Source organism: Dendrobium catenatum, unplaced genomic scaffold (assembly GCF_001605985.2).
Source record: "Dendrobium catenatum unplaced genomic scaffold, ASM160598v2 fragScaff_scaffold_1117, whole genome shotgun sequence".
NCBI classification, from domain to species: domain Eukaryota; kingdom Viridiplantae; phylum Streptophyta; class Magnoliopsida; order Asparagales; family Orchidaceae; genus Dendrobium; species Dendrobium catenatum.
The window spans coordinates 3,234,732-3,257,819 of record NW_021319579.1 but is presented as its reverse complement, the minus strand read 5'-3'; the positions used below and the strand labels follow the sequence as shown (position 1 = coordinate 3,257,819).

At 36.5% G+C, this 23,088-nt stretch overlaps 1 protein-coding gene across 1 annotated transcript in view; it reads left to right on the top strand.

Moving 5' to 3' along the window:
* The window catches only part of LOC110103214 (clustered mitochondria protein), a 93,426-nt gene that overhangs the window by 57,887 nt on the left and 12,451 nt on the right, over positions 1-23,088 (top strand). The window contains exon 19 of the mRNA XM_020831826.2: positions 21,613-21,744. Within this exon, the coding sequence (XP_020687485.1) occupies positions 21,613-21,744 (132 nt within the window). The remainder of the gene's footprint in view (positions 1-21,612; positions 21,745-23,088) is intronic.

Below are 23,088 nucleotides of genomic sequence, written 5' to 3'. Positions count from 1 at the left end.
TGGCCATAAGACAAGTCCTACGAATTAAATTAGGCCAAAATAGATTTGAACCCCAGTTTATTTTAGTTTTCTTGTGTTTATCGTCAAATTTATGTTTCAAATCTAGATCATTTTATCAGATGTTATCTTCTCTAGCATTAAAATAGACTTCAATTTAAAGTTTACTAGAATTAGGTTGATTTATATTTGCAGTTTAGCGTGTTTATGCGAGAGTAGCTGTAGGATGGGTGACCTCCTGGGAAGTCCTCGTGTTACACCCTTTTGAAGTCTAGAGGAAGATAAGATTAGAGAGAGTCGCCTTAGATGGTTTGGTCACATAAAACGGCGGCCTTCTGATAACCCAATTAGGAAAGTAGATCTATTAGATTTGACTTATGTTAAGAAAGGTAGAGATAGACTTAAAAAGACTTGGTTAGAAAATATTAGAAATGACCATTCTTTATTAGATTTAGATGAGAATTTTACTCTTAACATGATACAATTGAGAAAAATGATTCATGTATCCGACCCCACATAGTGGGATAAAGGCTTATTGTTGTTGTTGTATTCCTTTAACTCTGTTTCTATAAATAGAGATCCTTGATGAATAATTGGATTATTGATATTGATTGAATGAAATATTTTGAGTTTCTTTACTATTAACTCACATTAACGTGCCTAGTTTTGATATGATACAAGATAAATACGCAACATGAACTACTTTCAATTGATTTTTCATGTCTACCAAAATATTTCATTTGTTCCTTCTATTACTTTAGTGATTAATTATATGTTTTAATTTACTATGCTTTGCATTGCCAGAACTTGTATTGATGATCATATTATTTGTGAAATGCATCCTTGGCATGACAAGTCATATTAGTCGGGATAAAACTATACCTTTACTTGACTATATGCTTTTTGGGCCTTCTAGGGGGCAGGATATTGTAAGCATTGTCAGTAAGTGCCATGCGCGCTAAATGGAAATGGCTATCAAAAAATTCGCTGACCTGTACACTTATCTTCCTTTCACTTATACTCTTTGGGTTGATTTATGTGTACAATTTGTATTGGAATTATCTTAGGATTGTTCATAGCTATTTTGGTATAGTGGTGGCAGTCGATAGGTTCTTTAAAATAACTCATTTCATTTAAAGCTTCAAGACTACTAATGCATTTTATCTAGCAGAACCTCTCTGTTTCAGAGAAAGTTTTAATGGGTTACCAAGATCATAATATTTGATAGAAATGCCATATTTGTTTTTTATTTTTAAAAAGTTTTATAAAAAATAGCACTGTTAACTTTCCAAACTTTAATAGATGGTCATAACAAGATTGTAAATAGAAGTCTTAGAAATCTACTAATATATTAGTTGAACAATGCTTAAGTTATTGAAATCTCCATCTTACTATTGCTGGCTGCTGCATTTGGTTTTAATCACAATTTGTGCAAATGTATGGGGTAAGGCACCATCTGAACTTGTTTAGGGATTGAAGCTAGGGGTGTCAATATTTGACACAATCTGAAAATCCAACCCAAAAATTCCGGGTTAGGGTCAACCCATTTGAGAAGCGGGTCGGGTTCAAGTTTAGGATTTTGACTCGTTTGTGAACTGGGTCGGGTTCCGGTTGACGCGAAAACCCAAAACTAACCTGGGTTTGACTCGGAAACCTTGCTGCCGCTCTCCGGCGCTTGTTTGAGTCGTCTCGTGTGAGTCTGAGTTGCGTCGTGATGTAGGCAGGGGGGGGGGGGGGGGACAGGGGGGGGGGGGTCAAATCAAATCCTAATATTTGATTTTTGACTTCTCCATCTTATTAATATCTTGTGGAAGGTTAGCTCATTATGAGCTGATTTTTAGTTCATATATTGAACTAAAAATTAGCTCATTACTTCTTAAACATTGGCTTTTCTTCTTCCCCCTCTTTTCTATAATTTATATTGCCTTTTCCTCTCCCTTTTGACCCTTGGGCTGCTGCGGTTTCCTGCTGATTTCCTCCCATGGTTTGCTGCTGCTGTTGCCCCCTCGGTTCTCTGCCCCTTTTCTGCCGTGACTCCCTCCCTATTTACCGTGAAATAACATCTGCTGCTGGACCTGATACTTGACTCCTGGTTTCCTGTGCTGAAACCGTGGCTTTCCTTGTGAAATAAAGTGCCGTTTGGGATTTCTAAATGGCTGATCTGTTCCTGGTTGGTCCTGTGGCCTTGTTCTGCTTGGAATGGCTGTGACTCTTGGGTATCATGCAAGTTTTTGGGCTGTATTTTGGACAGTTTTAAGGACTGTTTGGTGGTTGTTTTGGGAAGAATTCCAAGAGTTTCTACTGCAGTTTTTAGGTGCCTTTTGGCCTTCTATTTCCAGCTTTTAATTAATATTTTAATGGCTGTTTAGTTCCCCTCTTATGCCTATATATAGTAGATGTTTTGGGCTTTTTAAAAGAAGTGAATGTTATGTGATTTTTGGAATCTAACCTGCGGGTTATTGGAAAAGCTTGCGAGCTTTGTCCGTCTTCTTTCTCATCCCCTCCGGAAATCTTGCGAGCTCTTTCCAACCTTTCGTCTCGGCTTCTAATCTCTTTGGTCTCTCCGCAAGTGCCACTCCACATGTATCCCTCTTCTCAGTAAAGCAATTTTAGGGTGTCGTCTTGTTTAAGTCTTTATTTCTTAAGTTTGTAAGTCCTTTTCTAAGTGTCGTTTGTAAGCGTCTTGTAAGAATCTTTATGATATAAAAAGTTTGTTTTTGTCTAATTCGTTTAGTTTTTGTGAGATCTTGTAATCTTCTATTATCTAGGAAGAGTGTCTTTACTTAGCAAAAATTGGGGCCCTCTCCCAAATTTTTGCTTGCATCACGTCGCATTAGGACTCATCCCACACTCCAGTGCTCGTCTCGCGTTAGTCGTGTTGCATTCAGACTCAATCCGCGTCGCATTCGGATTCAACTTCGTGCTCCGATGGCCGACAACCTCTTCTGGGTCAGTATTCGACTAAATAAACAAGCAAATTTACGGGATTTGGCTGAATAAGCACGCGAACGGAAGAGACTTCTGTCATCATCGATGGATTTACGGGATTTGGCTGAATAAATGCGCAAACAGAAGCAAGGTTTAAAACTGTGCAATTGGATATTGGGGCGTTTTTTTGTTCATGAGACGAGGTGTAAGCCTCAAGGCGTTTTGAGGCGTAAGCCTCAAAATCTAAAAATTCGTTAAAAAAAATTAAAAGTAAAATTTTATATAATACCCAAATAATATGTTAAAGGATAGCATATTAACTTTATATTGAACTATGAAGTAACAAAATTTACATACATATTAAACAAAAAATTACATAAAATGTAAAGTGGTAAAAATGAAATTATGTGAAAAAGAATTGAAATCCAAATATTACATGAGAAAAGCAACATAAAATATATGAGTTGCATAAACGTATCATATAGCATCAAGTTTAGCTCTAAATTTCTTCTTTCTCAGTTTCCTACTCATCTACATTCAATTACTAAAGAAAGTGAAAATAATTGACAACAACTTAAAAATCATATGTACTATCATTACTAAGGGAATTTTTATTTGAGTTATCCTAACAAATTGACATCTCCCTTGCTTCATCCTCTAGTGTTCAATACCTCCCAATCTACTTCTTTATTTATTTCAGTTATCTTCCTCTTTCATAAATGCTTGTCATCAACATAAAATAAGAGTAATACTTAAATTTTTAGAGGAGATGGTGGCGGCGTGCGGATTTCAAGTGATCCCCGCCGGCGGTGGTGGCTACGACGAAGGCAGTGGGGTGGAGGTCTAGGCAGTTGAGAGGGTTGTTGTGGCTTTGGAGCGCAAGTGGGCATGGTTTTTTTGGGTTCTTTTGTATAGGATTTAACTAAGTTTTAGATAAAAAACATATATAAATAGAGCGAGGCGTATGTCTCATGCCATCGATGCAAGGCATGCCTTAAGGTGAGCCTCAACAAGGTGTAAGTCTCATAAAAAATGCTCAAGACAAGCCTCGAGGCATTTTTCATTGAAATTGCGTTGAGGCGGACCAAGGCGAGCCTTATATTGCACAATTTTAAACAATGAACGAAAGAAAGCTCGCATCGAGTTGATTGCTTACGGGTCGGGTCGGGTTGACCGAACCCCGCCAAACTCGAATAGGGTCGGCTTCAGGTTTGGAAAAGTGACCCGATTTTCAAACTGGGTCTGGTCAAAATTTGCCAGGTCAAAGTCGGGTTGGATCTGAACCCGACTCAGGGACATGATTTGACACCCCTAATTGAAGCCTATTCAACCCATAAAATCTTATAACTTTACAACTGTATTCATATTCTAATTTTGTTGCATCATTGGCACATCATATACAGGATTTACGTGATGAGGTTAGAAAGTAGATTCAATTACAAAATAAGAAATATTTTGATCATCTAAATTTTAAGAGAAGTGCTTGAGAGCATAATAAAAGTGAGCTCCTTATGAATTGTGTACATATCAAATGCTTTGCAAAGACTATTTATAGGTAAATGCATGCTGGGTCTCATGGTCCTTTCAAAGTAGTAGGAAAATCAATTCTATTGCTTATGTTTTTAGATTTTTTCATACTACATTTATAATTATTTTTTGAACATTGAAGATATATTATCATTCGTGGAATGTTTAAATCTTGAGAATTACCTGTTGATTCTTCTATAGTTGGGATTTCTACTACAATTGATGCTTCCATAGATCTTATCATACTAGTTCTTTTTATTTTCTTAGTTGCTGAAGTATAAGTGGTACTTCGTAAAAATCTTTAATGTAGGATTCTATTAAGATGGAAACGTAAGCCTCCTCCAAATGATACTTGGATTATCAAGGAGGAACTGCGGAAGCTTGCTTCTAAACTCTCAGATGATTACATTGATCTTAATCTTTGGAGGAGAGTTTTTTTTGTTTCAACGGTTAATGCAGTACATGCCTTAAATGACCCTGATGGATTCTTGCAACACGTTAATGAATAAAAAGAATAGTCGAGATTGATGGCACTAACATTCTAGTATTCAAAGGACTGACCAAATAATGAAAAAAAAAAAACAAAAAAAACAAGAACCTAAAATAAGCTCCATACAAGTAGTACTCTGTTTGTTTATTTTTTTTTTTGTTTTCAGTAGATTCCGTGATCTATCCTAGAAGCAGCCAATTATATATAAAAAAAAAACCCTGGAAACTTCTACCTCCTAGGTATCTGTGGCCTAATTCCTCTACACATCAGCTTCTGACCGAGTTTTCCAGCCTAACTTACAGTTGGCTTCAAACCAGTTGAAAAAAAAGGGGACCAAGACTTGCTGGCTAATTTCCAGCGAACCTGCAAGCAAACGGCAAGCACACTAGGTAGTCCAAAGGTTTCAAGAACAGGAAGTTCAATTAATCTAATGATTGGACAACAGAGAACCTGGTTTTGTTAGAATATTTTCTTGAATCAAGTTACCGTTTCCACTACTCAATCACTTTTATCCAATATTCAGAGTGTTGATAAGCCGCAACTTTGAGAAGCAATCCAAAAAACAAATGGGCTGTGATCTCTGTTGAAGAAATAGAAACAAATGAAGATAACAAATAAGAAGAACATAGAACCTTATTTGAAATGTTTCTTGGTTGATTTCTTCAACTGAACCCAAGAGAAAGAGTCCTGGGACCTACGGTCATGGAAGGCTAGTGCAAGAATTTTGGACAGCCCTTCCCAAAAGCCATTTCTACCATTCGATGCTGATTTCAAACCTTTCCAGCTGCAGGAACTGGTGCAGTTGAATTGGGACAGTCCACTGGAGATGGTCTCTGAGTTTTGGGATCAATTGTGGTGGAGCCCCTGACATCACTATGATCACCTTCCTTTTCTTTCCTTCTCTTTCCTCTCCAAGGTAGGGAAACCCCTTTCCCAAATTCAGTCATCCTGAAAATAAACTCCAAAAAAACTCCCCTCCTTTTAAGGCACATGAATGTAGACAATGTTCTATTTCTATTAAGCCCCCTTGATTACCAAACTTTGCCTCCTAATAAAATAAGGTAAAAAAGATATTTATATTTATTATTGTTAACTAAAAAAATGAAACGAATAAAAAAAATCTGAGCAAAATTACGCCCAAATAAAGCAACCCTTCGTTCAAAAACTAGACAACCGCTCGCTTACTCCTTTAAAACGAGCGGGGCATCTAGACTAATGGCTCGTTTGTTTCCACGGTATTTTTCCGTTTTTCTCCTTTTTTCTGTTTGAAACTGGAAAACGCAGGCGTGGAAGATGTTTGGATGTGTAGCAGACGTTTTTAAAAACTCCTTTTTTGTATTGTTTTGAGAAGCATTATTTATTAGCTTCTCCGTTTTAAAAAGACATTTTCTCCTATTGGCGTTTTTTATACCGGAACGGGAAAAAACCAAACGAAGTCTAAAAAAAAGGATCTTCTCTTTTCGTAAGTGTGGTTCGGTTTCGTTGCTTCACAAGAGACGAAGAGATTGCACAGTCGCTTCTTCGGCTCCTTTGTTTACTGTTCGGCTTCCTTGCTTCGCGAGAGAGGAGAGATTGCACGCGACGCTTCTTCTTCTCCTTCGTTGCTGTTCGGCTTCAGTTTGCAGGAGGGGCAGAGACTGCACGCGTCGCTCCTTCGGCTCCAACGTTGCTGTTTGCCTTCGGTGCTTTGCAGGAGGTGTAGAGATTGCACGGGTCGCTCCTTCCGCTCCTTCGTGGTCGTCCGACTTCGTCCCTTCGCAAGAGGTACATAGATTGCACACGTCGCTCCTTTCGGCTCCAAGATGTTTTTCTACAATAAAATCAGATTTTTGATAATTAGATTTTTATAAATTAAATTAGATTTTTCAAATAAGATTTTTAAATCCGAATTTTTATAAGATTAAAATGAAGACCTCGTACCATTGACTTTAAGTCCGGTCGATATGGTTTCGAACGAATACCTCATAATGTCGATTTTAAATCCGGTTGGGAAGAATTTAAATTGAAGTCCTCGTGTCGCCGATCTTAGGTCCGACTGGGATGGTTCCAAATTGAAGACCTCACGTAGTTGATCTTAGATCCTGTGGGGATGATTTAAAATCGAAGACCCTACGCCGTCGACCTTAGGTCTGGTTAGGAAGAAATTACGACAATGCCGTCCAGATTTCTCCCTCGGTGGGGAGGGGATGCTGGAAGGCTGTCGAAGTTTCTAGAAAATTACAGAACCTTTTTGGGGCAATTATAGAGCGATTAAATTTGGATTTTAATTAATCAATTGATTAATTAAAAAAGAAATTATTTGATTAAAATTAATTAATCAAAAATTAATTGAAATTAATTGATTAATTAATTATATAAAATTCAGGAGCTATCTAAAATACATAAATCATTTCAAATTCGGGAGCTTTTTAAATTTGAGAATATTTCAAATCCTTGAGCTATTTAAAATATAAAAAAATTTTAAATTTCAGGAGTTGTTAAAGTAAAAGAGTATTTCAAATTCGAAAGTTTTTTAAAACTCTAAGAGTTTTGAAATTTAATCTGATTAATTAGTTAATTAATTAACTAAATGAATATAAAATAAATGCAATAAAAGTTTTTGTATGTTTTCACTATTTAACATACATAAACACCCTACCCTCCAAACAACAGTTCCCAAACTCTACAAATTCTATACAGACTGCTCCCAACTCAAATAAGTATAAAACAACTCTCTAAATGTTATACAACACAACAAACATCTATGCATATTGCTCTCTATACCCCTTTCGAACAAAACTCCAACTCAAACATACTCTCTATCCCTCAGCAATAGTTTTAACCACTTTGAGCTTCTTGAACTGTTGCAAGTACCACATACCTGCAAACGAAACAAATAAATGTTAGTATGTCAAAAAAAAAAAAAATCATCAAATTAAGAATGCTGAAAAATATTAAAGCTAGTCACTACTAGTAAAACAAAGTACTGAAAATAAAGAAAACCAAGTACGAAAAAGCTAGTAGAGCAACAGTGCTAGTAATGAGTAGAGTAGTGGACTATTGTAGTAGAAAAAAGACTACGAGCACAGAACAACTAAAACACTAACGTAAGTGGCAAACCTCTCAAAACGCTGATGTCAACTCAACAAACACACAATCAAATTCAAAACCATTGGACAACTTTGTTTATAAGAACTTGGCTGTAAGACCCACTATCCGACAACTTTCAAAGGAAAGTCGTAAGCCCGACCTTAGGGGAAAGTTTAAGGTAAAAATTAACCTAACCCCAAACCCCCAATTAAAACACCGTCCACATCTAATAGAAGTCATAAGTTTGATATCTGAGAGGAACATTTAGGTAATAATACAACCCTAGATTCCTCACTTGGACATCCTAACCTATAGGGTTAGGTTGTAGAATTTTTATTGCGTCCTCCCACCTGCCGTAGAGATACGTCCTCCCACCGCCAAAAAACTCGGTTTTTGCTCGGTATTGTTAGGTATTATTTGATAATAACGAGGAATATCATCATGTGCAGACCAATACCGAGTTATACCGAGCTGTACCGAGCAATACAAAAAAATACCGAGTTCTTTCTAGGAAAAAACTAGGTATTTTTTGTATTGCTCGGTATTGCTCAGTATAGCTCGGTATAACTCGGTATTGGTCTTCACATGATGATATTCCTCGTTATTGTTTGGTATTGCTCGGTATTTGCTCGATATTTCTCGTTTTTTAGCGCGAATTTAGCTCTGGGAGGACGTATCTCTACGTCAGGTGGGAGGACGCAATAAAAATTCTAGGTTGTAAGACCTGCCAAAGGGTCACTTCTAAGTGAAGTCGTAAGTCATATGTGTTAGGAATACTTTTTAAAATGAAGTACATTGACATTAACAATCCTATAAATAACCAAGCAACTTTCTAAGGGAAGTCATAAGACCTGACTTAAATCTAATCCAAACAATCAAATTTAAATCTTCGGGCATCCTAGCTTATAAGGTTAGGTTGTAAAACCCACCAGTGGGTTACTTCTAAGTGAAGTCGTAAGACTCACGTTTTAGGAAAATTACTAAATAAATTGTAATAACCCTAAAACCCAAATAATCAAATTTAAACCTACGGGCATCTTAATATAAAGGATTAAGTTGTAAGATCCGCCTTTTTCAAGCTATTTCCTAAGGGAAATTATAAGTCCTACCAATCAATTAAAACATTCGAGCAGCCTCACTATAGAGTTAGGTTGTAAGACCCATCCTTGGACAACTCATAAATAGAGCAATAAGCCCCATTTCAAATTAAATCTCCGTGCTACTTTCTACGAAAGCCGTAAGTCCCAACCTAAATTTAAATCCCTGGGCTACTTCCTAAAGAAGTCATAAGACCCATTCCAAACTAAATTCCCGAGTTACTTCTAAACGAAGTCATAAATCCCAAACTAAATAAATCTATGGGTATTCTAATAGATGTAAACCCCAAAACACCTAACAAAATTAAAATTCACATTTAACCACTTCAGTCTACTCGGGATCCCTGAGAGGAAGCATCCTATGGATGCTAATCAGAGTCCCTAGACACTACGATCAATGATTATTAGTGTTGGTAAACTAAAATCTATGGTATACCCGGGATGACGGAACCATGAGATCTTGATTGGGTTTTCCTCTATCTTCCATATTGAGACTAAATATATCTAAAATTTATTCATCATTAATCGAGAGTTCTCTCTTACGTAGTAAGAGGGGTAATTAACTATGAGTGTTTGCGCTCATAGGAAGTAAGGACCCCAGATCTATAAACTCTGACACTACCCTCAGGGGAAATCTGGTTAACTACAATCTGACTTAAGGGAAATGAAATCCTACAGCTGCAAAGTGCGATTCATGCATTCGTGCCATTTTTCTTGAGCCAACAAATTTCTGGTCCTTCGGAGAAAACTGAAAACTAGAGCAAAGAGCCAAAACTAAATTCCTCTGAGTATCTGTTTGCATGCCCTTGCCTAGAATCAACCTAGTCCGACATCCGGCCTACCTCCTCCAGCCTTTACTTCGACTTATGTGAGCAAAGTCGTACCGCCGCCTTTTTTCCGGCTTCACTCACGTGAACAAGCCAGGCCCACACCGGCGAGCCTCACCTTCCATACGCATAACCTGCGTCCTACGAAACAGCATTTGTTCGCACTTCAGGCCTTAGAGCACTTTAACGTGAAACATATCTTATCTTATTTGCCTAAGTTTACTGTTTTTTGATTTGGAACGGTAAAGAGGCAACTTTATAATTGTTATATAACAATTATATAATGTTATATAACAATTATATGACATTATAATTATATAATTATGATTGTATAACAATCATATAACATTATATATAGTATCATAATTAGTGCGGGCAAAAATTCCGGGGGATGGGGGACCCGAGGACCTCTGCCCACAAAGAGTAGGGTAAGACCTTTACTAGATAAAAGAAAAAGACTCCTACGTAATAAAACAAACAAACTCTTACATTTCAAATAAAAGAAAGACTTAGAAATTAAAAGACTTACAAAATAGGATGTGAACTCTTACAAACTTGACTCTAAAAAAAAAATTAAAGACACCCTAAACTTGCTTTACTTGAGAAGAGGGATACAGGTGAGGTGTAAACTTGTGGAGAGATGAAAGAGATTAGAAGTCCGAGAAGAAAGGTGGAGAAGAACTCGCAAGTCTCCTCAAAGAGGTGGAAGAAGAAGGTGGACAAAGATCGCAAGCTCCTCCAAGAAAATCCCAAGGATTTCTTTTCAAAAATTCATATATCACTCTCTTAAAACAGTACAAAACCTCTCATATTTATATGTATGAAAGGGGGAATACAAACATACACTTAATTGAATTCCCACAGGAATCCAAGCACCACAACCACGGAAAAGCCCCCAGCTTTTCACGAGAAAACATCCCGGCCAGGGAACCGAAGGAGCAGCCACGAAACCAAAGAGGCTCGCATAGAACCGAGGCACCAAAAGGCACAGAAAGGCCCCCAGCTCAGAAAACCAGCAGCCCATCGTGGGAACCAAGGAGCCAAGGCACATGAAAAGCCAATTCGTGGAAGCCAAGGAGCCAAGGCACGGGAAAACAAACAATCTTGGGATTCCAAAAGCCATTTTGGAATCCCAAGGGACAAACTTAAATTTAAGACATAAAAACTATAAATAAAAATTACATAATTAAGATAACTAATGAACTAAAACTTAGCTAATAATGAGCTAACTCTTAGTTCAATAAATTAATTAAAAACTAGCTCATAAATGAGCTAAATTCCATCTCAAAATTTATTGAGCTAGTAAGCTCAAAGGAAGTCAAAAGCAACTTATTTTGGGTTTAAGTTGACCCCCCCCGGTGCCTACATCAATAATTATGTTCAAGCAAAGCATGAAATATTGCAACAAACAAAGTGAAGATTGAAGTACGTCCTGGGGTTGATATGGTCCCCCGAAGCCCTATGTCGTCGATCTGATCCGGCCGAGAGATCGAAGACATGAAGACACCAATAGGATCGATTCGCTCTCCCAATCTCCTCGTTGTCAATTTGATCTGGCCGAGTCGAGCACTCCCTTACCTCCCGGCGCCGGGGAGGGGACCCCGGGAGGTTGTCGAAATTTCTTCAAAAATTCTAGACTTAGGTGAATTTTGGTGAACATTCAATCGAACCATTTAAAAATTTAATCTTTTTATTTAGTTGACATAAAACTCTAGTTAATTCGTCCAACATTTATTTTGACTAAATAATCAATCTAAAAGTTAATTTGAACTTTAAACTAAAACAAAAATCAAATATTGATGTAAGCAGGGGGGTCAAAACAACTTGATTTTTTTGTTCTTTGGATTCTCTGGTTAAGAGCTGAAATGTTGAGATCTACTTGGTGCTAGCTCATTAATGCTTGAGCTGATATTTAGCTCATTATTTGGTGGTATAATTGCACTTCCTAGCTCATAAATTCATAAAGGTATGTGGAGTGGAGCTTGTTTCTTCCCATTCTTATTTTTCTTCGGTTCCTTCTTTGTGCTGTTCCCGTGAAACCTGCTGAGTGCTTGTGTGGGCTCTTCGGTTTCTCCCCTTGGCTTCTTTCCCATGGCCTATCCTTTTCGTTTTCTGTGTTGGCTTTTTGGGTCCCTCCCTAGCTGTGTTTCCCGTGGCTTTCCTTCCTGTTTCCTGTGCAGATTTTGGGGGCAGTTTGTGGTGTCTTTTTCCCTTCTTCTTCCCCTTACCTTATTGGTTTAATTAAGGTTTTATGTGGTTGTTTGTCCCCCCTTTCTCTCATATAAATATGTGGTGTTTTTTGTCAAAAAGGAGTTGTTATGTGCTGATTTTTGGAGTAAGAAAACCTGAGGGTTTTTTCTTCTTTGGGAATAGCTTGCGAGCTATGTCCCCCATCTCTTCTCTTCTCTATAGCTTGCTAGCTATATTTCGTCTCGGTCTCTTATCTCTTTCTTCTCTCTGCAAGTGTCCACCCCACCTGTATCCTTCTTCTCAACGATTGACAAAGCTTCTTTAGGTGTCTTATTGTGTCGTTTGTAAGAGTCTTTTATTATAAAAAGTTGTATTGTTTCTTAATTTTTCTATTTTGGGTATATTTGTGTATTTTCTTTTATCCTAGAAAGTGTTTGTTTTTGTTTGCAAAAATTTGGGTGCTTTTCCAAATTTTTGCTTGCATCAATTTGGTATCAGAGTAGGGTTAGTAAATCCTTGGTTTATGAGTCGTGTTGTCATTTGAGTCTTGGTATCAAGTGAGTTTAGGTTTTGTTGAGCCTTCTTTTCTTTGTTTAGAAAAAAATATGAAAAAAATCGAAAACAATCTTGAGTTTGCTCTGAAGGCCATCTAGAGACACCAAGGTTTGAGTTTGCTCACTTGACACTAAGACTTAAATGACAACATTACTCATAAAAAAAAAAAACTTACATGACAACTAACATGACACCAAAACCTAAGATATACTAAATTGCTCTGATACCAAATTGATGCAAACAAAAATATAGGGAGACCCCTAATTTTTGCAAGCAAATTACAAGATTTCCTAGGCTATAAAAATATAAAAAATTACAAAAAATTCCACGAAAATAGACAATTTAATAATTTAAATACGACACTTACAAACTTATATAATAAAAATCCTAAACTTGCATTTCATCCGTCGAGAAGAAAGATACATGTGGGCTGGTTACTTGCGGCGAGAAGGAAGGTAAGAAGCCGAGATAAAAGAGAGGACAAGCTAGCAAGCTTTCCTAGAAGAAGAAGGGATGGAACAAGCTCGCAAGCTTTTCTAAGAAAACCCGCAGGTTTTTGGCTCGAAAAATCACATTATATCAAACCCCAAAATCTGCACAGGACACAGGAAGGAAAGCCACAGGAAACACAGCCATAAAGGGACCCAAAAAGCCAACAAAGGAAACGGAAATGAGAGGCCACGGGAAAGCAGCCAGGGGGAGAAATCGAAGAGCCCACACAAGCACCCAGCAGGTTTCACGGGAACAACACAAAGAAGGAACCGAAGAGATACAAGAATGAGAAGAAACAAGCTCCACTCCACATACCTTTGTGAATTTATGAGCTAGGAAGTGCAATTATACCACAAAATAATGAGCTAGCACTAAGTAGATATCGACATTTTAGCTCACAACCAGAGAATCCAAAGAACAAAAAGACCAAATTGTTTTGACCCCCCCCTCCCACTTGCCTACATCAATTCTCCTCCGGTTGAAGAAGCTTGTATCCCGATGAGGCTTGAGTTTGCTCTGAAGGCGTTGCTTCTAGAGACACCAAGGTTTGAGTTTGCTCACTTGACACCAAGACTCATATGACAACATGACTAAAAAAAACAAAACTTACATGACACCAAACCTAGGATATACTAACTTGCTTTGATACCAAATTGATGCAAGCAAAAATATGGTGAGACCCCTAATTTTTGCAAGCAAATTACAAGATTTCCTAGGCTATAAAAATATAAGAAATTACATAAAATTCCATGAAAATAGACAATTTAATAATGTAAAAACGACACTTACAAACGACGCTTACAAACTCTTTCTGCATCTACCCATATGGCACATACATCTGTCTTTATAGAGAGCTTGTATGTGTTGCAGATCTTTTAATACTGCTCACAGATATGAAAACCACGTTTGGCGTACAATGGATCTTCTACGATAACTCGTTGAAGCCTGTACTTGTCGTAATCTTTCTGTATGCATCGGTTGGCAAATTACTTCACAGTCGCCTTTAGAGAACTATGGCATCTGCACTACAAATTACTCATTTTACTTATAGGCGAGGTACCGAATGGAGAACAAATTTCCTATAATATTTCTCAGGAGCTCGGCTACACTACAAATGTATTGTCCTCCACTTATAGGTAAAGTGGCACATACATCGTGTTTCTCAAAACTAACTCGTAGAGAACCCATTTTATCCATAATCCACCAATTTCCCCTACTACCTTTTGATATTCACATTTTAATTAACGTGATATTGCAACTATTACATGCCCTCCATTCTTTGCTTGTAAGAACATCAATGCATTTGTTCCAACCGTCATACCTTTCTCATAAACATGAATGGGACAAATGCCGCTCGTTAGTGCAACTGAGGACTTGAATTTTTTTCAACCCTCCAAGGAATACATGCCCTCCATTCTTTGCTTGTAAGCACATCAATGCATTTGTTCCAACCATCATACCTTTCTCATAAACATGAATGGCACAAATGCCGCTCGTCGATTACCACTTTTGATAAGTGAATATAACATCCGTCGGAGGATTTGGTTCATAGATGAATTAAGAGTCTTGTATTATTTCTTGCAATCAACATTATCCGTTCGCCTCATTCATTCGCTCCATATTGATTATTATTCATGGGTGAAGAGTCTCATATCACCGCTTACAATGACGCTTGTTGAAGCGAGTCTCAAATTGTTGTTTGCACTTGAGTTGTATGTTTTCTTCAACTTCGTTGATTGACATATATGAACAAGTTGTACTGATAATTCGTTCATCATTGATTGTTGCTTGTAGTTGCTCCTTATTCATAGACGATTGTCATATTTTTTTTTATACTTGCATTTCAACTAACATGATGACTCCATCATAAATTTTATGTTGATTGCTTGGGATTATATTCAAAACAAGCTTCCCTTTCATCATGTGTCCCTCACATCTCATTCGTTTGTGTGCCATCCATCCAACTTTCTTCATTTATTTAGGAGCTTGTTTGAGGTACATTATTTGTATTCATGACATACATCAAGATTGATTGACATTGCAAGAAATGTGATTGTATTGTCCACACTTCATCACTACAAGTATCATTTACAAATTCCAAATTTCACATGTGTTCTTTTGCATTCAATTTGTACTTTGTTATCTCACAAATTGCAACTTTGTTTTGAATATTTCATTATCTTCCTTATGGTTCAATTTGCAATTTTTTTATTCATTGTCATTTTTTTATTTGAATTCAATATCCTTCTTCTCGACGATTGACAAAGCTTCTTTAGGTGTCTTATTGTGTCGTTTGTAAGAATCTTTTATTATTAAAAGTTGTATTGTTTCTTAATTTGTCTATTTTGGGTATATTTGTGTATTTTCTTTTATCCTAGAAAGTATTTGTTTTTGCTTGCATCAATTTGGTATCAGAGCAAGTTGTCGAATGAGTCTTGGTGTCATGTGAGTTTTGTTTTTGAGTCATGAGTCATAGTCCATGCAATCAGCCTTCGGAAACCTCAGGTCAAGATTCAAAGCAAACTCAAGCTTCATCAGGAGATGAGCTTTTTCATCCAGGGAAGAATTGATGTAGGAAAATGAGGGGTCAAAATATTTTGAATTATAAATTTGGAGAGCTTCTAGGTCCTCTACTAGAATCGGCTCATTAATGTCTAGTAGAGAGCCTTTTTAGCTCATAAATTGAGGTTCATTCCCCCCATTTCCTGCCCTTTTAGTTCCCCCACCTAGCTCTCCTTCCCCTGGGTGATTCCTCCCCTTTTATTGTCTGTTCCGATCCTCTAGCTGTTGTTCTAGTTCCCTGCGTGGCTGCTGGTCCGGTTCCTGTGCAGCCCCTTCGATTTCCTCCCTGGTTGTTGTTTCCCGTGGCTGTTCCCTGCTCCTTCCCTCGCTGTTCTACCCTGTTGCTGTGTTTCCTTTTTGGCTGTTGTTTTGGAATGAATGCAGCCCCCTTTGTGACTGTTTGGATGCTATTCATGGACTGAACTTTTGGCCTTCTAGTTCCCATAATTTAATGGGTTAATTAGTGTTTTTTTGTGGCTGTTTGGCTGCCCTCTTTCTCCTATAAATATAAGGTGTTTTGTGTGAATAAAAAGAGATGTTATGATGTGATTTTTGGAGCCTAAACCTGCGGATTTCATCGTGGAAAAGCTTGAGAGCTTGTTCCATTCCTCTCTTCTTCTAGGAAAGCTTGCGAGCTTCTCCTCCTTCGTCTCGGCTCCTTAAATATTTCTTCTATCCGCAAGTTCCCTTCCAATTGTATCATTCTTCTCAAAGAAAATGAAATGCAAGTTTAGGATTTTATGTTTATGTTTGTGTCAAAGTTTGTAAGTGTCTTTTGTCGTATTTTGTTTAGTTTTGAGTATTTTGTGTCATTTTCTATTTCCTAGGAAGGTTTTGTTTTTGCTTGCAAAAATTGGGGGTTTTTCCCAAATTTTTGCTTGCATCAATTTGGTATCAGAGCAGGGTTAGCAAATCCTATGTTTATGAGTCGTGTTGTCATTTGAGTCTTGGTATCAAGTGAGTTTAGGGTTTGTTGAGTCTTCTTTTCTTTGTTTAGAAAAAAAATATGAAAAAATAAAAAACAACTAAGTAATCCAGTGGACAATCTTCCAACATCAAAATGGATGCCTCATCATGCAAATCCTTCAGAAGCCTCATATCAAGATTCAAATGAGTCACAAGGAGAACTTGACCCTGCCAAATTTACAAATGAACCATTTATTCAGGATGTGAATATTTCAAATGTAGAAGGGATTCCATCACAAGGAAGTTCTACAAATCCCCTACAAAATGAGTTGTATAAAATTCAATATCAAATGTTCTTATGTTCGGAGAAATTCGAGAAGAGAGAAATTTCTGTAGGACCAATTCATACGAGAATGAGATGTGATTCTGATGAAATACGAAGACAAAATTCAAGAGCTTGAGGTGCCTTCTTTGCCTCATCGGAAGAAATCTAAAGACAACTCATCGGGAGATGAGCATTTTCAACCGGGTGTAGGCAAGGGGGGGGGGGGGGGGGGGGGGGGGGGGGGGGTCAAAACAACTTGATCTTTTTGTTCTTTGGATTCTCTTGTTGTGAGCTGAAATGTTGAGATCTACTTGGTGCTAGCTCATTAATGCTTGAGCTGATGATTAGCTCATTATTTGGTGGTATAATTGCACTTCCTAGCTCATAAATTCATAAATGTATGTGGAATGAGCTTGTTTCTTCCCATTCTTGTGTCTCTTCAGTTCCTTCTTTGTGCTGTTCACGTGAAACCTGCTGGGTGCTTGTGTGGGCTCTTCCGTTTCTCCCCCTGGCTGCTTTCACGTAGCCTCTTCTTTCCGTTTTATGTGTTGGCTTTTCGGGTCCCTTCCTGACTGTGTTTCCCATGGCTTTCCTTCCTGTTTCCTGTGCAGATTTTGGGGGCTGTTTGTGTTGTCTTTTGCCCTTCTTTTCCCCTTACCTGATTGGTTTAATTAAGGTTTCATGTGGTTGTTTGTCTCCCCTTTCTCTTCTAAAAATATATGATGTTTTTTGTCAAAAAGGAGTTGTTGTGTGCTGATTTTTGGAGTAAGAAAACCTAAGGGTTTTTTCTTCTTTTGGAATAGCTTGCGAGCTATGTCCCCCATCTCTTCTCCTCTCTATAGCTTGCAAGCTATGTTTCGTCTCGGCCTCTATTCTCTTTCTTCTCTCCGCAAGTTTCCACCCCACCTGTATCATTATTCTCGACAATTGGCAAAGTTTTTTTAGGTGTCTTATTGTGTCGTTTGTAAGAGTCAAAGTTCGTAAGTCTTTTATTATAAAAAGTTGTATTGTTTCTTAATTTGTGTATTTTCTTTTATCCTAGAAATTGTTTGTTTTTTCTTGCAAAAATTTGGGGACTTTTCCAAAATTTTGCCTGCGTCAAATTTCTAATAATTGATGAATTTAAATTGAAAACTGAATTCATTTAAATAAACCAATTTTAAAATGAAATTAGAATTCAATAAAAAATTTGAAAACAAAAACTTAAATTAACTAAATTATAATTGAAAAAATAACCTAAGTAATTAACTAATTGATTTAAAATAATAACATTACTAATTAATGAGACAATAATTTAGTAACCAATTAACTAAAGGGAAATTAAGCTTTAAATTGACTAATTGAACCAACTAATTGAAAGCAGAAGCTCAATTAATAAATAAAATCTAACTGAAATTGGAAGCTTTCAAGACTATTAAAATCAACTAAGCTTAATTGCATAACTAATTGAAATTAAAGCTCTAATTGAATTTAAAATCTAAATTAAAATATGTTAATTGGTTAATCTAATGGAGCAAATCAAATTTAAGATATATAATTTTGAAATACATTTGAAAAATATAAACTAACAAATTGATCAAATTAAATTAAATTAAAATTCAACATTTTAATTAATCAACTTAATTAATTAATGCAATAAATTAAATCAAAATAAAATATAAAATAATAATGATGTTTTCCACTAACAATCCAACCTAAGTACAAGTTATGGCTTTCCAACAAACATCTCAAGCACTCTAAGTAGCTCTCAACAACATGCTCCTCCTGTAGCTACATGAGAGTTTCCTAAACTGCTGGCTACGAGGTCCTGCAAGAAAACATGTAAAAGTCAGTGCATCAATAAATAAGACTAAATTAAATGCTAGAAAAAGTAGAATCTAGCTACTGCATGCAAAGCAAAGTGCTGAAAGCTGTAGAAACAAATAAACGACAATGCTAAAGTAAAGCCACAAATTGTTGTAGTAGAAATAAGTTACGAGCATAAAATAAGACACTAAGACTAACGTCGAGGGAGTAAAGTGTCTAAAGCTATGCCCTAACTAATTTAAATCCAATAGGTTACTTCTAATAGAAGCAGTAAAATTTATCGGCAATTCTTTCACTAAATATATATTTATTAAGTGAAACCATAAATTCCAAAAATTCCCTTGGCTACTTTCAATGAAAGCCGTAAGTCCAACCTTTATAGGTAATATCTAGGAAGCAACCTAATCCTAGACCCCCTCAATGGGCATCTTAGCTTATAGGACTAAGTTGTAAGACCCGCCACCTAAGCTACTTCTAAGTCAAGTAGTAAGACTCGCGTGTTAGGTAAATTTTAAGTGAATGAACCTAAACCCAAAACTCAAAACCACCTGGGCATCTTAGTCTATAGGACTAAGTTGTAAAACCCGCCATTTGGTCTACTTCTAAGTAAAGCAGTAAGAACCGTGTGTTAGAGAACTTTTAAACGAACGACCCTATAACAAAAACTCAAATCCCTTCGGGTATCCTTGTCTATATGACTAAGTTGTAAGACTCACCATTTGTGCTACTTCTAAGCGAAGCAGTAAGACCCGTTTACTAGGGAACTTCTAAATGAATGACCATAGTTCCAAAACTCTAATCAATCGGCCAGCCTTGTTTATAAGAACTAGGTTGTAAGACCCACCACCCGACAACTTTCGATGAAAGCCGTAAGTCCAACCTTAGGGGAAAGTCTTAGGTAAAAATGACCTAACCTCTAACCCCCCATTAACAAATCCTTGGGCTACTTATAAGCAAAGCAATAAGACCAGCGCATCAGGGAACTTCTAAAAGAACGACCCTATAACCAAAACTCTAATCCTCATGGGCATCTTAGTCTATTGGACTAAGTTTTAAGACCCGTCATTTAGGCTACTTCTAAGCGAAGCAGTAAGACCCGCGTTAGGGAACTTCTAAAAGAACTACCATATAACCAAAACTCTAATCTCCATGGGCATCCTAGTCTATAAGGTCTAGGTTGTAAGACCCACCCTTCGGGCCACTTAGCTTATAGGGCTAGGTTGTAAGGCCCGTCATTAGACAACTTCTAATGAAGCCATAAAACCTACCCAATCAAAAAAAAATCTTCGAGCAACTTCTAATAGAAGCCATAAGACCCACTCATATCCAAATTCTTCGGGCTACCTCTAAAAGAGGCCATAAGTCCCACTATCAGGGCAACTTCTAAGGAGATTATAAGTTCTACCCAAATCAAATCACATGGGCAACTCCTAATTTGGAGCCGTAAGCCCTAAACTAAACAAACTATCAGGGCAACTTCTAAGAAAGTTATAAGCCCCACCCAAATCAAATCACACGGGGAACTCCTAATTGGAGCCATAAGCCCTAAACTAAACAAATTAACGGGCAACTCCTAATTGGAGCCGTAAGCCCCAACCCAAATTAAATTAAACTAAAATTCACACATCTCCACTTCAGTCTACTCGGGATCCCTGAGAGGAGGCAACTCATGGCTACTAATCAGATTCCCTGGACACTACAATCAATGGTTGTTAGTGTTGGTAGACTGAACCCACGGTATGCCTGGGATGACAGAATCATAAGATCTTGATTTGGTGTACCTTCATCCCCCCATAACTAAATTTAAATATCTGTTGCACATTCTCATACTCCTTACATGAAGCTAAGTATATTTCATCCTTAATCGAGAGTGTTCTTCTAATGCGTTTGGAGAGGTAATTAACTATGAGGGCTTGCACTCATAGGAAGTAGAACCCAGATCTAAATAAACCTTGACACTATTCTCAGGGGAAATCTGGTTAAATATTAAACTCAATCTACCTGCGGGAAAATTAAAGGGAACCCCTAAGTTTGTGAGGGTGAGGTTCACACTTATGTATAGGTATTTTTTTTCGGAGCGATCAATTATTATTATTATTTTTTTAATTTTACTAGGATCTCCCTCATCCATCATGTCATCAGAACAAGCCAAAACAGTAAACAAAGGCTTAAGTGACCAGGACCACTTACAGAAGTCAAGTTAGGCTGATGTAGACCATACCCATTTTAAATGATTTACAGGCCCACTTATATTTATAGTCGAATTTATTTTATTTTTAAAATTTAAATTATTTTATTAAGTTTTTTCTTGTCTTAGATTGACATGGGTTTTAATTTAAGTTTTCTGGGATTGGTTAGGATTATATTTGCATTCAAATATTTTGCATTATCCTTGTAATCCTATTTTTTTAAAGAAGGATCTAGATGAACATTTGGATTATTGGTATTGAATGAATTAAATTATTTGTGGCAATTGAGTATTTCCTAGATCTAAATTGTGTATGAGGATTGATCCAGGTTATGTACACAACTTTCTCCTTCTCATGACAACCTTTTTAAGCAGGATCAATTTCTTATTTGATATCTTAAGCACAGTTAATATCTAATATTTCTGGCTGTTCTTATTATTTTCATTGAGATTTGTTGATTGTAATACTCGTAACGTAACAAACATTTTAGTAATTTATCCAAAAACTATTTGATATTTCAGCGGCATTACTCTAATTGTAATGAGCCTTTGTAAATTTGCAATTATATGTAATTTTAATTGAACTTGCATTGTTACAAGTCATCTTATTTTTATGTATTCAATGTTTTAATTCTGTGTGTGTTGTGATTCAGGATGAATTGAGGGAAACTCAAGATCATGATCTCAGCCCAACTATTTCACATTTCTTTAATTGCTTTTTCGGGCATGTATCTATCGAAACAAAGAGTAACGCCAATAATCTGCAGTCAAAAGCTCAAAAGAAGGTAAATGAACCCTTTCTTGGCTGTTTTGTGGTACAAGGTGTACATGTAACTGGACAATAGCTTTTTTTGCTGTTATTTATGTTGAATTTGATTCCTTATTTATGTATGATAGCGTGGACATACCGAAAGTGCATATGATTTTTTAAGGTTGTGAAAGTCCTCATTCAACTGTATGATAAATAACATTTGATATATGACTTTTTTGAAAATAATTATTATAGATTTTAACAATTAAATAAGTTGTTTTTTTAATAAATTTTCCTTAATGGAAATCTCAAATTTGTAAATATTCTAGAGATATATGATTTAGCTTCTACCATTTATTATATGTACAATAAAATTGTATATTTAAAGAAATCTGAAGTTCTCATCAAAGATGTCATATATTATTTGTCAATCTCTTGTACTAAATTGAATAAGCCTCATTTTCAAGCCTTTTTAAGTTCATTTTATTTATGGATATTTTTTTTAATTTGAATTTTTTTCTTAAGTTCTTAGTCTTTTTTCGGATAGGAATATATTTAAATTTTTAAATTTGTTAGGATAGAATTTGTTTTTAAATATTTGGAATTTTATTTGTATCCTTATTTTTATAATTAGAGACCCATGATGTGTAATTAATTGATTCTTTGATGATGAATCCAATTTGATTATTTAAGAGACCAATGGAGTGCTTCTATGATCGAATTTATGTGCTCATAATACTTATTGGTCTCTCGTCCTGACTTGATATGAATTTGATGTAGACAAAGGGGGGTCAACACTAGTCTAAAATAAATCAAATTTTGGCTTCCCTTGAGTCTAGTAGTTCATCATATTTGAGCTAAACTTTTAGTTCATTTATGAGCTGGACTTTAGTTCATTTATTGAACTAAGGGTTAGCTCATTATGAGCTAACATTTTAGTTCATTTATTATCTTTTATTAAATGTTCTTTTATGCTTTTTATGTTTGTTTTAATGTTTGTCTCTTGGAATTCCAAACCGGCCTTTGGAATTCCAAGATTTCTTTTTCCCATGGTGGCTCCTTGTATTCCACCATGGCTTTACTTGTTTGCCTCTTGGGATCTCACGGTTGGGCTCCTTCTTCCGTGACCGTCCCTCGTTTCCCGTGGCCGTGGCTCTCGGTCCGTGCGGTTCCCCTCGTCTCCCATGGATGTCTCCTTGGTTCCTGGTTTGGGTGATTAACCGTGAGCATGGGGGGAGTTTTCTATGTGTTTAATGCTTTGAATTAAGTGTTAAATTAATGTAAGGTGTCTTTTGGTCTTCCCCTTTCATACCTATATATATGGGGGGTATTGTAATGTTTGAAATAGTAAGTGAATGATATTTGATTTTTGGAAAAA